We start from the raw sequence: 15739 nt of genomic DNA on the forward strand, positions 1-15739 counted from the left end.
CATGGATATGTGTAAACACGAATCGTTTTGAAAGCGTTGTCGTGTATACGTGAAAAATTTTTGAAAACGCAAGAGAAAAACTTTTCAGTTTTTGACTACATCGTTGTCGTGTAAACATAGCCTTACATTTAAGACAAAGTTGAGAAGGAGGAGTTAAATGTGTGTCTACGATTAGGGGATATATGTAATCTAGGTGTTATCTTTAGTTGTATCTCTTTTGTGCAATTACATGCTGATATTGTTTCAGCATATTTCCAAACGTCCCAAGTTTCAATTGTAATTGATAATTCCCTTCCTAAGTTCTCCTGGAACCCTGTGTCTACACCAGTCATGCAGCATAACATATTCAATTCAATTCAGTTTTATTTGTATAGCACGTTTAACAGTGGACATGTACACAAAGCAGCTTTACAGAAATAAATACATTCAAATTAAATTAAATCAAAATAAATTGTAAATATGTGAATTTATCCCTAATGAGCAAGCCAGAGGCAACAGTGGCAAGAAAAAATTCCCTGAGACGATATGAGGAAGAAATCTTGAAAGGAACCAGACTCAAAAGGGAACCCATCCTCATCTGGGTGATAACAGATAATGCAGTTGTAACTAAATCCCTTCTATAACTGTGCACTACATGCATAAATAGTGCAATTGTGCAACCATTAAATTCATTACAGTTTTCACATGGAGTCATATGATAGAGGAGACTAACTGACATTCTCCCAAATGTTTGGAAAAATCATTATCTAAACAGAAGATCTTTCAAAGTTATCTTTTAAAGTTGTGCTTTTCAAGACATTATGTCTGATTTGTAGAAATCTGAAAAATTCAGAAAGTTGGGAGTTCATATTTATCTGAAGGGACATTAGGTTATTGTCAATATATAAATCTTTATGCCTGACTATGCCCCTTTCACACCAAAACTTAAAGCCGGCATCCATCATCCCTGGCAGGATACTTGAAGGACTCATACACAACTATTACAAACGGTGCAAGAAGACAACACACTACATTAAGAGCCAGGGGATGTAAACCTTTGAAAAGGATGATTGGTGTAAATTGTTATTTTGTTTAAAGATCTTATTTTTTTCATTTAGTACTGCTCTTCAGAAGCTACATAAGATATTTACATGTTTCCCAGAAGACAAAATAATAACAATTTACACTGATCGTCCTGTTCAAAAGTTTACATCCCTTTTGTAATAGTTGTGTACAAGTCCCTCAGTTGTTCTCAGTATGAAAAGATTGATCTCAAAATCAAATGGCCAGTGTTGGAAAGGGGTCAAATAGGCAGAAGATGCTGGAAAAGCAAATAATGTGCAGTACCTGAAGCATTATTCTGAAGAACAGTGGGCAGTTTAACTGCTCAGGACAAACAAGGAGCTCATGAACAATTATCACAAAACATAAAAACTGTTATGGATCTTCCAACACACAGTATTAAGAATCAAGTGTATGTAAACTTTGTGTGAATTGAGTTATTATTTTGTCTTGTGGACTATATGTAAACATCTGTTATGTGAAATAACTTATTCAGGGCAGTACTAAAAAAAAAAATGCAATTTTTATGATACCTCTTAATTTTTTTTTTTAATTATTAACACTTTGCAGATTCTGCAAGGCATATGTAAACTTATGACCCCAGCTGTATTTACAAACTTAATGTAAAACTTACAAATTCCACTTTTTAACAAATCCTGCAGTGACTCAATTTAAATTACCTGTTACAGCTCAATTTTCACATACAGCCAGACAAAGAAATTCAGGGAAAGCAAACCTGAGACGAACTGCCTGTCTTAAGTGACAGCTATTTTTCTTTAACCTAAATCAAAATTGACCAGTTTCACAAACTCAGAAACAAGAAATTGATGAACATAATATCTTAAATTTAGTGTAACCTTTGGATATTTAAGTTTAAAAAAATAAAAATAAAAATTCAGTTGAGTGAATCTCAGCATTAGGTTTTACTTGAACATTTATTTTGAAAAGTATCTCCCGACCTGCATCTCTCCATAGACTTGCACTGGATCATGAATAATTCATGTGGCTGGAACACTTGAAACTAGACAATTTATGAAAGTAGTTAACAGCAGTGATTAACACGGCATCGGGATTTCCTATATCCATGATTTTCATGATTACCAAGGACTGCATGGTGGCATCAATAGGGCCCGATATGCTTATTTCAGGAGAAAGCCTGATCAGTGTGGGAGTATCATTGAACATTGCTGCACTCAGCTATGTGTGAGTATTTAAAGTATAATAAAGTGGAGTATTTTCAGTGTGTAATCCTGTCTCTGTAGAAAAGAGCTCCCTTAGCATCACTTTATCAACATAATTAAAACGTGCACCCGAATATCTCCAGAAATATGTTTACTGACCACGTAAATGACGCGAGTTCCACTCTTTTGTTTGCAGGCCGAAGGCGCTACAACATTAAGCTGTGGAAGACATTTACTGACTGCTTCAACTGCTTACCCATTGCTGCCATTGTGGATGAGAAGATCTTCTGTTGCCATGGAGGTGGGTGTGGCTGCCCGATAATGACATGATGTGTAAAGACAGGTACAGGAGTGAGAATTACACTGTAAAAAAAAAAAAAAAAAAAAAAAGCTAATCAAAACCGCACAGACAACCAGCATTGAGAAATTATTGACAGTATGCTATTACTCTGTTTTCCTCTACTTCAAAACACCCAAATGAAGTGTTTTGATATGAGAAAATAATGGTTGAGGCAGAGGTGAATCATGCTTATTACTCACCATGTATTGTTGTCCTAGCTCTAGTTTTCTAGCTGTATCACACATTTATGGTCATATTTATCTATCTTTCTTGCACTCTCAGAAAACATTATCTCATGCTTATTTGGCCTAAAAGACAATAGTTTGTATGACAGCTCATTGAAATTTAACATGGTCTCAAATGAATGATAAGTCCTATGACCAGAACGTTTTCTAATTTCTAATTTGAAGTGTGTGCATTATGCAGTGTTGGGCAGTGAATAGCAAAGATATTTGAATCAATTAGCTTGTAAGCAGTTAAACTTTTTTAGCATTTATAAATGCCAAATTGTTTAATGTTTCTTAGCATACACAATATACACGCACCTGTCACTTTAATAGAAACACCTGTACACCTGCTCATTTCTGCAGTTATCCATACAGATGATCACGTGGCACCAGCACAGTGCATAAAATCATGCAGATATAGGTTAAGAGCTTCAATTAAACATCAAACATCAGAATGGGGAAAGTCACAGAGATCACGCTTTTTCTTCATTCTGATGTTTGATGTGAACATTAACTGAAGCCCTTGACCTGTATCTCCATGATATTTTTGCATTGCCCTGCTGCCACATGATTGGCTGATTAGATAACTGTGTGAATGTGCAAGTGTACAGGTGTTCCTAATAAAATGGATGGGGAGTGTATATTGTGTAATAATACATCTTGTGTGTCAAGTCATTAAGTCTCCATACTGCTTTCAGTCACATCGAATTCTATCCCAAAAAGCGTCAGTTAACTGGTTCCAGGCATTGAAAACTAAGAGTCTGCCTCGAAACTATGAAGTCCAATGCGCACACCAGAAATGATTAGTCTCTCACACACAGCAAGCTGAGTGAATTCAGTTAGTTAGTTACTCTTTCAGTTAGCAAGAAAGCCAGTGGATATTTATTATGTCTTTATTTTGAATATGTCTGGTTGGAATTGAACAAGTAATTGCTTAAAAGCTATATACATTCTCCTCGAAAGTATTCGAACAGCAAGGCCAATTCTATTGTTTTTGCTATATACTGAAAACGTTTGGGTTTGAGATCAAAAGATTAATATGAGACAATGGATCAGAATTTCAGCATTCATTATCTGATATTTACATCTAGATGTGTTATACAACTTAGAACATGGCACCTTTGGTGGCAGACCACACAATTTTTAGGTGAGAAATGTATTGGAACAGACAGTCTTAAAGTAAATAACATTTAACATTTGGTTGCATATCCCTTACTTAACTGCATCAAGCTGGTGACCCACTGCCATCACCAAACTGTTGCATTCTTCTTTTATGGGGGGGGCTTGCTCAGTTGGGTTACGGTCTGGTGATTGACTTAGCCAGTCTAAAACCTTCCACTTTTTTTCTTTTGTTGTGTTGGCAGTGTGTTCTGGGTAATTTTCTTGCTCCATGATGAAGTTCCTCCTAATTAGATTGGATGCATTTCTCTGTAAATTGCCAGGCAGAATGTTTCTGTAGACTTCTGAATTCATTCTGCTGCTACCATCATGAGTTACATCATCAATAAAGATTAGTGAGCCCATTCCAGAAGCTGCCATACAAGCCCAAGCCATGACACTACCTCCACCATCATGAGCAGGTCCTTTCTTTCTCCACACTTTGGCCTTTTCATTAATTTGGTAGATGTTAAACTTGGTCTTGCCAGTCCATAATATTCTATTCCAGAACTTTGACTCGTCTCTGAATTTCTTTGTGAATTCCAATCTGGCTGAGTGGTTTGCATTTTGTGGCATGGACGCTATATTTCTGCTCTTAAAGTTTTCTTCAGATGGTGAATTGTGATACCTTGACATCACTAACAATATCCACAGGAGAGGGGTGAAGGTATCACAATGCACCATCTGAAGAAAACTTTAAGAGCAGAAGAGCATCAACTGCTGTTGTTTTCCTTGGCCACCCTGTTCAGTGTCTGGTTGTTAGTACACCACTGGTTTCTTTCTTTTTCAGGACATTCCAAATTGTTGTATTGGCTATGCCCAATGCTTATGCAATGGCTCTGATTGAATTTACCCTCTTTTCTCAGCTTAAAAATAGCTTCCTTTTCTCCCATAGACAGCTCTCTGGTCTTCATGTTGGTTTATCCTTTTTAACATCAAATGCAGATTTCACAGGTGAAACCCAGGGCTCAAACCAGGAGTTAGACGTTCAAAGCTGTTAATTGTTTAAACAATCAATCTAACAGCACACACCTGGGCAACAAGAAACACCTGTCAGTCACATGTTCCAATATTTTTGATCACTTGAAAAATGGGTGGGTTTAACAGGTGACATGAAAAAGGTGACATGCTGTAAATTGTATCTACATGCAAATATCAGGAAATGAAAGCTGAAATTCTCATCTATTGTCACATGTTCCTATTTTGATCTCAAACTCAAATGTCTTCAGTGTTTAGGAAGAACAAAAGAATTTGCCTTGCCATTCCAATACAATCTGAGGAGAATGTAGTTGCAAAAGTGTGTGGAAACAGTAAAAATGTATGGAATACCATCACCTTATGTTAGTTTGGGTGTCTCATTTTAGGTGTCTCTTGTTTGCTAATTGTGATCTAAACCCAGCTAAATCTAGATAGATAGGTGAATCTGTCTAGATTTCCGTTTTTAAAAAAAACAAAAAAAAAGTGCTATACAAATAAAATTGTATAAAAAAGTATAAATAAATAAAAAAGTTACAACATGCTATACAAATAAAATTGAATGGAATAGTGCGTTAGCAGTTTGGCAATTTCTGCTTGACAGCTGTATTTATCTCTGCAGCCTTGTTAATTATTGACACAGGATTTTTCAGCAGGTGGCTGTACTTATGACGCAGAAATCCCAAAATGTATATATGAATAAGTTGTATAATGTATAAGGTGCAGGGCTGGAATGTCCAAGCATGTATCCATTGAACCCTATTCCAACCTTGCAAATTCAAACACAATTATTGCTGTAAATATTTTTACATGCCACTGTATAACATCCATCGAAGATGTTGGACAAAAATAAACATGTTGCCATTATATGCTTATCACTTTTTCTCCTTATGTACTGAAGGTTTGTCTCCAGACTTGCAGTCCATGGAGCAGATCCGACGCATCATGAGGCCCACAGATGTGCCTGACCAGGGTCTGTTGTGTGATCTACTGTGGTCCGATCCAGATAAAGATGTGCTAGGCTGGGGCGAGAACGACCGCGGTGTCTCATTTACCTTTGGTGCTGAAGTGGTGGCCAAATTTCTCCATAAACATGACTTAGACCTGATCTGCAGGGCCCATCAGGTCATTTAATATTATTTGTTATGTAGTATTCTGTACCATATTTCTCAACCTCAGTTATGGAATAGAATCAGTGTCAGAAGAACCTGAACTTGAATTTGTAATGCTTGGGGGGGAAAAAACTTGTAAATTTATAATACTTCAATAATAAAATAATATAAATAATAATTTTTAACAAATGTGTAAATTTGATGTTTTTGAAAATTTTAGCTTGAAAAATTCAGGAAATAAAAATTCAGTTAAAAAAAATTTAAGCAGTTGAAGATTGAAGAAATCGAAAATTCAAGAAGTGAAAATTTCAGGTTGAGCGATTCAGAGAAAACACCTAGGATATTCAAAAAGAGCAAATGAACCAGGCTCTAATCAAACTCAATCCTGGCCAATCTGGCCAAACACCCCTGTGAGCTCATAGCTTTATTTTTTATGGCGATGTCTGATGGCAGGCAACCTAGTGGGGTTTTCCCAAATTTAAGTTGCTTGTGCTACCTTTTCTTGATAGGAAAGCAAATTAAATGCCAGTGTTACTTGTTTAATTAGATGTCATTATAAGATATAAGCAACTTCTTGATTTCTAGCAGACTTATTTTTCATGGACCGTATGTCTGACACTGCTCTAACTTTGACCAAGACTAGCAGCAGCTTTCCTGTCAAGCCTCTGGTGGACACCACAAAACCCCATATATAAACGCACATGGGTTTCTGTGGTGGTCTTATGCTGACAAAAATCTCCCATAATGATGATTAAATAAATAATTAACAATTTAATTTGATTTCATAGAAAAGAGATTAAAAGAGATTTGATTTGTTTGATTTCTAGCAGACTTATTTTTTTCATCAGCATATCCAGCCATGCTTTAGCATATGGCTGTGCATTACAAATTCAGGTTCAGAAATCACAAATTTTTTCCAAATTTGTTTTTTTCACCAGTGCACAGGCAATACAATGCCCAGCATGTTTTTCACAAATGTGTCATACAATATTGGGGATCAACAAAGCCCTCCTACTAGCCAATGAAGTATAAACTGTAGTACTAGCTTTAGTACTGTGGTGCTTATTTTTATTGTGTGAACACTACCAAATATCTACCCCAAATATTTTACTGTTTAACATTTGGCACATCAAAAAAAAAAAAAACAGGTTGTGTGTATATCTGAGATTGTAAACCCTGTTACTTGCACAATGTGATGTGTGTTCTATGAATAACCATATATTTTTCCCCCCAAGAAGGCTGATTTCTCATTCCAAAAAAAAGAAGCAGAATTATAGATTCTAGAGACTTAAATGTCTTCTTAAAATGACTTGTTCTGTGTATAATACATACCCACTGTGATGTGAGCAGTGATGGTAAAACACCATGATAGTATTTTGCAGCTACCAGGGCATCACAAAAGTTAAGGTTGGCCATTCCAACACCTGTTTTTTTTTTTCTTTTCTTTCCCTTCTTTAGCCATTCAGCTGTTGATTTGCTGGTTGGCATGAGAACATTGTCCGGTTGCATGACCCAGTTTTGGCCCAGCTTCATATTTGTCGTGTCGTTCATCATTGTCTCAATGACTGCAAGTTTCCCAGGTCATGTGGCTGCAAAACAAGCCCAAATCATCACCCCTCCACCAGCATGCTTGACAGGTGGTATGAGGTGTTTGTGGTGATGAGCTGTGTTTGGTTTTCGAAAAAACATTGCACTGTGTATGATGACCAAACATCTCCACCTTGGTCTCATCAGTCCAAAGGATATTGTTCCAGAACTTTTGTGGTTTGTTCAGATGCAATTTTGCAAACCTAAATCATGCTGCAATATTTTTTTTGAAGAGGAGGGGCTTTTTTCTAGCCACCCTTCCATGAAAGTCATGCTTGTTCAATCTTTTTCTGATTGTGCTAACATGAACATAAACATTCAGTGTGCTTACAGAGGCCTGTAGGTCACACGATGTAGCTCTTGGCTTTTTCTTTATATCTCCGGGCATTAAACGGTCTGACTTTGGACTGAAATTGCTGGGACGCCCACTCCTGGGAAGATTGGCAACTGTTTTGAAGGTCATGGCTGATGTCCTTTCTTCTTGGTAAACACACACTTGAGTGCTCCAGAACACCAAACTGCCAAAAGTTCTACTTTTAGAGATAGTCACAATTCATGAAACTTGTGCAGTTAATTGGTAACACCTGGCTGCTAATTACTTTCTTAATGACTGTGGAAGTAGGAAGGATTTACTTATTTTTTCCCACTTGGTTCCTGAATGTTACTTTCTGGGGGAAAAAAAAAAGACTTGTGTGCTTTTTTTTTTTTGGTTATGTGTTTGTTTATAGAAGTTGGTAAGGATCACACAATTGTTATTTAATGTTTGATTTTTATTTTTAAGTGTATATGGCAGCATTGGCTGCACACAGGGGGCAGATTTTTTGTACACATTTGCAAAAAAGTTTAGTAAGTGGCTATAGAACACAATGTCAGTATGCTGGAAAAACTATGTATATTTACAAGTATGCAATTTCTTTTTATCTTGTTGGGGGTGCTCCATCATTTGGAGCAAAGACAACATTACAATTTCACAGAAGCTTCACAGACTAAACTGTAGCACCTGACACACCACCATAGTTTATATTTTCCTCATGAATGATGCATCATTCTGTAATTCTCTGGAAAATGCTAGTTTAATCCAATCCATGGTGAATGACCTCTTTTTTTGTGTTAGGCTACGAAAATATAAATAGTGCTTCAAGTGTCATTATTGTTCTGAGCTGTCTGCATACCTATGTAAAACTGGTTCTAACCTGGCCTAAAATTATGAATAAATCCATGAGGGTTGCATTATATGTTGGATCTCAGTCCCATGCCTGAGATATACTGTATATACTGTATATTTGTTTTCCCTTCTTTATACTTCTGACTCACTCCTGAAAACTTGGTAATGGACACATCAGTTTATGCACCTGTGTCAGCCAATTTATAGATGATGCCCAAGGCTCTTTCACTCTGCCCTCAGCTAACATGCTAATACTGTAGCTTAGAGCTCATAAGAGCTTATTACAAAGGAAAAAAAGGACAGCAACTGCACTTAGCTGAATTTTGAAGATTTTTGTAGCTTCCATTAGCCTGTTTGTTGAGCTGGGCTCATCAGTATCAGTAGCTGCTTAGCTAGTTAACCCATTTGGCATTCTAACATGCATTTGTAAACAGGGAATTTGCTAACTATATTGACAATGTGTAACATTGGATTTGGACTTATTTTTTGATAATAACCTTCAGTAACTTCTAACATAGCGACAGTGACTTGCAAAAGTATTCAACCCCATGAAAAGTCATCAGGTTCATCTGGATTACAAATGACACCTACATAGATTGTTCAAGCCAATACTTTTATTGCAAACCAATATGTTAAAGTAAATTTTCAAAGTCAAAATTTATTATTTTACATCAGATCTTTAAATTAAAAAATTTAAAATGCTATTTGCATAAGTATTCAACTTCTTCAGACTAGTAATGGGTAAAATCACCTTTTGCTGCAATAACAGTTTTAAGTCCATTGGGGTAGGTTCCTACCTGCTTTGCACACTGATTTTCACCCAGTCTGCCTGGCAGATTTGGTCCAGGTTGTTCAGGTTGGTTGGATGTTGTTTGTTGACTGTGATTTTCAAATATTGCCACAGATTCACGATTGGATTGAGATCTAGACTTTGACTTAGCCATTGTAGAACATTGTTGTTCTGTGTTACTTTGGCCTTTGCTTGGGATCACTGTCCTGCCAAAAGGTGAAGCTTCTCCCAAGCTTTAGTTTTTTTACGAGACTGAATCAGGTTGTCTTGCAGCATCTCCCTGTATTTTGCACCATCTATCCATCTTTCAATTTTAACAAGATGTCCTCCCTGAGGAATACTTCACTATTGCCTAGGAGTTTGTTGAGGAATGGGCAGTGTTAAGTTTGTGCCACACAAAACATTTTGAATTTTGGCCAAAAAGCTCTATTCCCTTTCCCACATTTTAGCTGGGTCACTCTGATGCATTCTGGCAACCTCCAGAGATGTGTTTTTTTTTTCTCCAGTAATGGCTTCCTTCTAGCCACCTTCCCATACAGGCCAGTTGTATGCAGAGGTCTTGATATCACTGATTGGTCCACTACTCCAGCATCAGCCTCTGAACTCTGTAGCTCCTTTTTGTGGCTTGTCTCACATGCCCCTTTATTGCTCTGACACTGAGTTTTGAGGGACGGTCTTGTCTAGGCAGGATTGTGCAGCTTCCATTTCCTCAGAATAGATCCAACTGAGATATCTAAATACCTGCATATTATTTTGTAGCCTTTCCTATCTAGTGCATGGCTATAACTTTATCTCTAATTTCCTTAGAATGGTCTTTGGTCTTTATTTTAGATTCCCTCAGAATCACAGTCTGACCAGTGGTACTTTAAATAAGGGGGTCTTTTATCCAGAAAAGGTGAAATTTTTAAATGATTCATAGGTAGAGGCCAAGTATATGCCAATTGTGTCCTCATTAGGGCGCTATCTTTCATTTGTCTAAACTTGGATTGAATACTTATCCAAACAGCATTTTTCAGTTAATGATTTTGTCACAAAATATTTTCTTACAGAAAATTAATATAATTTTTTAATTAATTAATTTTGAGGGTCAGTATTTTAAAAAAAAAAAAAAAAAAAAAAAAAGACAGCACAAAGGGTCATTTGTAATCTAGACAAATCTGATGACTTTTAAGGGGATTGAATACTTTTGCAGGGCACTGTTTATGGTGGAGCACAAACAGTAAAATTCCAGAGCCTGTGGGTGTACATGTACAAGCACAAATTTTCTAATTCTACTGTTTTATTATATTTGGCCTATGGTCTGTGTAAAAGGAACAAAATTAACTGTTTCATTTTGTTCTTATTCACATGACCCATGACTTCTAGTGCTTTTTCATTATCTTAGTGTTTTTAAGTATCACTCAACTGCACAAATAATAAGCAATTTGTCAGGCTGATTTGCAAGGTCAGTACTTACTAAAAACAAACCAATCAAATGAACCATTTTCTTTCCATGATCTGTATTATTAGCAGCTCTGAGTAATGTGACCTCCTGTTGGACTTTTATATCATAAAGCACTGGGGGCAAAAGCACAAAGGTGATGAAGTAGGAACAGTAACATACCGAATGACGAAAACTAAGTTAAATAGTTAGTTAGCAATCAGCTTGAAAAATTATAACTATAGAAATATTTTGTTTCTGATAAAATGAAATTGCCCTAATTCATTGGATGGCAGTTGTACTGCAGGAAGCAGCTGTAATATTTCCCTAAAGTCAGTATAACAGTTTAAGGTGAGGCTGGAATTATTTCCATCTCTTGTCACTTTCTCCTGTAGGTGGTGGAGGATGGCTATGAGTTCTTTGCCAAGAGGCAGCTGGTGACGCTTTTTTCTGCACCAAACTATTGTGGCGAGTTCGACAACGCTGGGGCCATGATGAGCGTGGATGAGACCCTCATGTGTTCTTTTCAGGTATAGAGGATTCTGGGAAAAGGGGCTTCCTTTGTGTTTATATTACAAGCATCAGATATGCGGGGTGTGGGATGGCACTTCAGTCAGCTTAAGCATATAGGACACACAATGGTAGACATTTTTATAGCAAGATACAAAAGCAGGTGCTACGGTGACATGTTGATTAGAAAGACTGCAAGTAACCAATCTGCAATGGCTGAATTTCTTAAAATTTGGTTTGTTTTTATGTGTTCCGTGTTCTGTTCTGTATCTTTTTAAAGGAAGATGTGATCCTGTGATCTCAGGATGTATTTACACCTTTTATCCAAATGCCTTCCATATCTGGATATCAATATCATGAAAACTAAGAAAACGATCTAATTTTGCCATTCTTTTAATATGCACTTTAGTTGTATGCATATACAGTCAGGTCCATAAATATTGGGACAGTGACACAGTTTTGGTAATTTTGCCTCTGTACACCACCACAGTGGATTTGAAATGAAGCAGTCAAGATGTGACTGAAGCGTAGACTTTCAGCTTTAATTCAAGGGGTTTAACAAAAATATTGCATTAACCGTTTAGGAATTACAGCCATTTTTTACAGAGTTCCTCCATTTTCACAGGCTCAAAAGTAATGGGACAAACTAATGTAATCATAAATATTAGGATTATTTTTATTACTTGGAGGTAAATCCTTTGCAGTCAATGACTACCTGAAGTCTGGACCCAAATGCTGAGTTTCCTCCCTTGAGATGATTTGCCAGGTCTTTACTGCAGCCATCTTCAGTTGCTGCTTGTTTGTGGGTCTTTCTGCCTTCAGATTTGTCTTCAGTAAGTGAAAAGCAGCTCAGTTGGGTTGAGGTCAGGTGACTGACTCGGCCATTTAAGAACATTTAATTTCCAAGCTCTTGGGCTGCTTTCACAGTATGTTTTGGGTTGTTATCCATCTGTACTGTGAAGCGCTGTCCTATCAGTTTTGCTGCATATGACTGAATCTGAGCAGAAAGTATAGCTCTGTACACTTCAGAATTCATCCTGCTACTTCTATCAACAGTCACATTATCAATAAACCCCAATGACCCAGTTCCATTGGCAGCCAAACACTGCCTCCACATGTTTGACGGATGATGTGGTATGCTTTGGATCATGAGCCCTTCCTTTCCTTCTCCATACTTTTCTCTTCCCATCATTCTGGTACAAGTTAATCTTGCATCAGAACGGGTCAGGCTTTTTTAGAGGTTTTTTAGCAAAGTCTAATCTGGCCTTTGTGTTCTTGAGTGTTACCAGCGGTTTGCATCTTGAGGTAAACCGTCTGTATTTACATTCATGAAGGTGGCTCTTGATTGTAGACTTTGACAATGATAGGCCTACCTCCTCCAGAGTGTTCCTGACTTGGCTAGATGTTGTGAAGGGGTTGTTCTTCAATAAGAAAAGAATTCTGCAATCATCCACTTTAGTTGTTTTCTGTGGTCTCCCAGGCCTTTTGGTGTTGCTGAGCTCGCAAGTGCATTCCTTCTTTTTAAGAATGTACCAAATTGTTGATTTGGACCTCCTAAAGTTTCTGCTATCTCTCTGATAGGTCTGTTTTGGTTTTTCAGTCTAATGATGGCCTCCTTCACTTGCATCAACACCTCTTTGAACGGCATATTGAGAGTTCCCATGAACAGCTACCAAATGCAAATTCAACACTTGGAATCAGCTCCAGACCTTTTATCTCCTTAATTTATCATGATATAAGGAGGAAACAGGCCACAGCTGGCCATGAAACTGCTTATCAGTCAATTGTCCCATTACATTTGAGCCTGTGAAAATGGAGGAACTCTGTAAAAAAATGGCTGTAATTCCTAAACGGTTAATGCAATATTTTTGTTAAACCCCTTGAATTAAAGCTGAAAGTCTACGCTTCAGTCACATCTTGACTGCTTCATTTCAAATCCACTGTGGTGGTGTACAGAGGCAAAATTACCAAAACTGTGTCACTGTCCCAATATTTATGGACCTAACTGTAAATACATTGCCACCCCCATTTCTTTTGTGCAAAATGCAAATATTCTAGACTAAGAGTGGTAAGTCAGCCAGCTGTCACCATGGCAGGTGTCAGATTGCCCAAGATTATTATTCTACAGCCTTATTCTATGGTCTGTAGTTGATCTTCCTCACCTGAAGAACAGATATGTTTTTTGACTTTGTAAAATTTTATATTTATTTATTTGACATAATTTTGAAATATTTAGATTATGTACTTGGTGAGTTACTTCTTTATAATACCAGTCTAATATGCTCAGACTGTGTAAATTGCATTTGCCCAAGAGCTGATCACAGTGTGACTGATCTGTCTGATCCAGTCATGTTCCAGTGGTGATGCATGTTGTGCCGTTTGATATCTGCCTCTTTAACTTGAAGTAATCCTAAATGATAATGCCCAGATAACCAAAAACCAAAGTCTAATTGGGGAAGCAACTGTTTAATAGAAACCATTGTCAGATTCTTCTGTTATTTCCTCATAGATTTTGAAACCAGCAGAGAAGAAGAAGCCAAACTCAAGCCGTCCAGTGACTCCACCAAGGAACATGGTCACCAAGCAAGCAAAGAAATAAGGCCTTCCACCAGTGCACTGGCCATTTTTGGACTTGTGCTATTATGTTTCTTTAATTTGTCACAGCTTCAGAGTTTTTCTCTGGCATAGTGGTTGTGTGGAATCACTTGAAACTGTCGACAGTTTAGGCTTTTTTTGCACGTATGGTTTTTTTTCCCCCATTTTTGTATTCCATCTATTTTCTTACATCAACTGAGGAAGACCGGACTCCCAAACTGCGTGGGCCTTGAATAATTCAAGATGCACATTTCTTATTTTAGTTTTTGTCTCATATATTATTTTAGTTTAATCTCTTATATGCATAGTGGCAAAGCATTCACACCGTTTTGGCACCAGTTAATGCAGGGAACTTTTCTATCTGTGGAAGCACTCCACCATTTCTTGTCCATAATTTTTTTTTTGGCTCCCCATGTACCCATTTAAACCACTGTGAAAGAAAAAAGCTAAATATATTCACTTTATGAAATAGATGGCATCTGAAGTAAGATTTCACACTAGCTTTTTGTGTGAATGTGCCAGATTTGCTGTTCTATCCAACTGTATTTTAAGAACTGTTTTAAGATATCCTGTGATTTATTTTTTTTCTTAAAGATAATGAAAACCATAAATTAATTCATGTGTAATGAATCTGTTGATCCGTAGCATTGTATTAAACTGAGCAGATCTAGCTGGGGTGTGTTTCATGAATCAGATTATATCCAAATTAAACAAGCATCAACCTTCAGCTTTTATTTGCTTCAGTTCACTTTATTTTACCAAGATGCCTTGTTTGTGTTTTGTTTTTTTCTTCAGTAGTCTTTTTTGTTTAAGATTCAGGAGCTTTTGCATTGGGTATGAGCATGTCAGAATATAGGTTTCTCATAAAGACATTTTGTTGTGCGCATTTTCACTCGAGGCATGCAGGTTTTCAGCATGTCTCTTGATAATGTAGCTCAATATCATGTATGTTGTTAACTTTCAAGTTCTGCATTTTTTAAAATTTGTTTTAAGATATCTTTTGTCTCCCAAACCAACTGTATACAAAAACAATTTGTTGAGTCTTGGCAATAACTCAATTTTCCACATTATAAATAATTGTAAAAATGATTAAATAAAATGTAATGTTAATTGGGTACACACAAACTCCAAATTGTTCTTGTTTTTGTACTTTAAAAGTGTATAAGAGATGCTGCTTTTAAAGAACAAGTTATTTCTCTAATGAATTATTATGATTATGAAAGATTTGTTGGGTTCTATTTACAGCTGCATTGTATTGTTTCGGAAACAGATGCACATTCTTAGTGCTTACCTGTGCCCTTGCTCATTCGTGCAATTACCCAGTCAGCCAATCATGTGTCAACAGTGCAGTGCATAAATTCATGTAGATACAGGTCAAAGGCTTCAGTTAATGTTCACATAAAACTTCAGAATGGAGAAAAATGTTCTCAGTGACTGACTGAGAAAGGCTGTCAGAAAGGCTGGGTTGAGTATTTCAGAAACTGCTCATCTCTTAGGATTTTCACACAGCAGTTTACACAGAATGGTGCAAAGAATAGGAATCTGATGCTTCAGTGGGCACAGGCTCACAAAAAATGAACCGAACCGTTGAAGACTGGAAAAATCTGGTCTTTTTCCAATCTTGAGTTGTCCAGTTTT

General features: G+C 36.9%; 1 protein-coding gene across 1 annotated transcript in view; it reads left to right on the forward strand.

Annotated features, from left to right (window-relative positions):
* ppp1cc (protein phosphatase 1, catalytic subunit, gamma isozyme) overlaps window positions 1–15226 on the forward strand; it is a 40433-nt gene extending 25207 nt beyond the window's left edge. The window contains exons 4-7 of the mRNA XM_026921623.3: window positions 2419–2523; window positions 5824–6047; window positions 11392–11526; window positions 14016–15226. Of these exons, the coding sequence (XP_026777424.1) occupies window positions 2419–2523; window positions 5824–6047; window positions 11392–11526; window positions 14016–14105 (554 nt within the window). The 3' untranslated portion in view covers window positions 14106–15226. The remainder of the gene's footprint in view (window positions 1–2418; window positions 2524–5823; window positions 6048–11391; window positions 11527–14015) is intronic.
* The last annotated feature ends 513 nt before the right edge of the window (window positions 15227–15739 follow it).

This window comes from Pangasianodon hypophthalmus, chromosome 27 (genome assembly GCF_027358585.1).
Source record: "Pangasianodon hypophthalmus isolate fPanHyp1 chromosome 27, fPanHyp1.pri, whole genome shotgun sequence".
Classification (NCBI taxonomy): Eukaryota; Metazoa; Chordata; class Actinopteri; order Siluriformes; family Pangasiidae; genus Pangasianodon; species Pangasianodon hypophthalmus.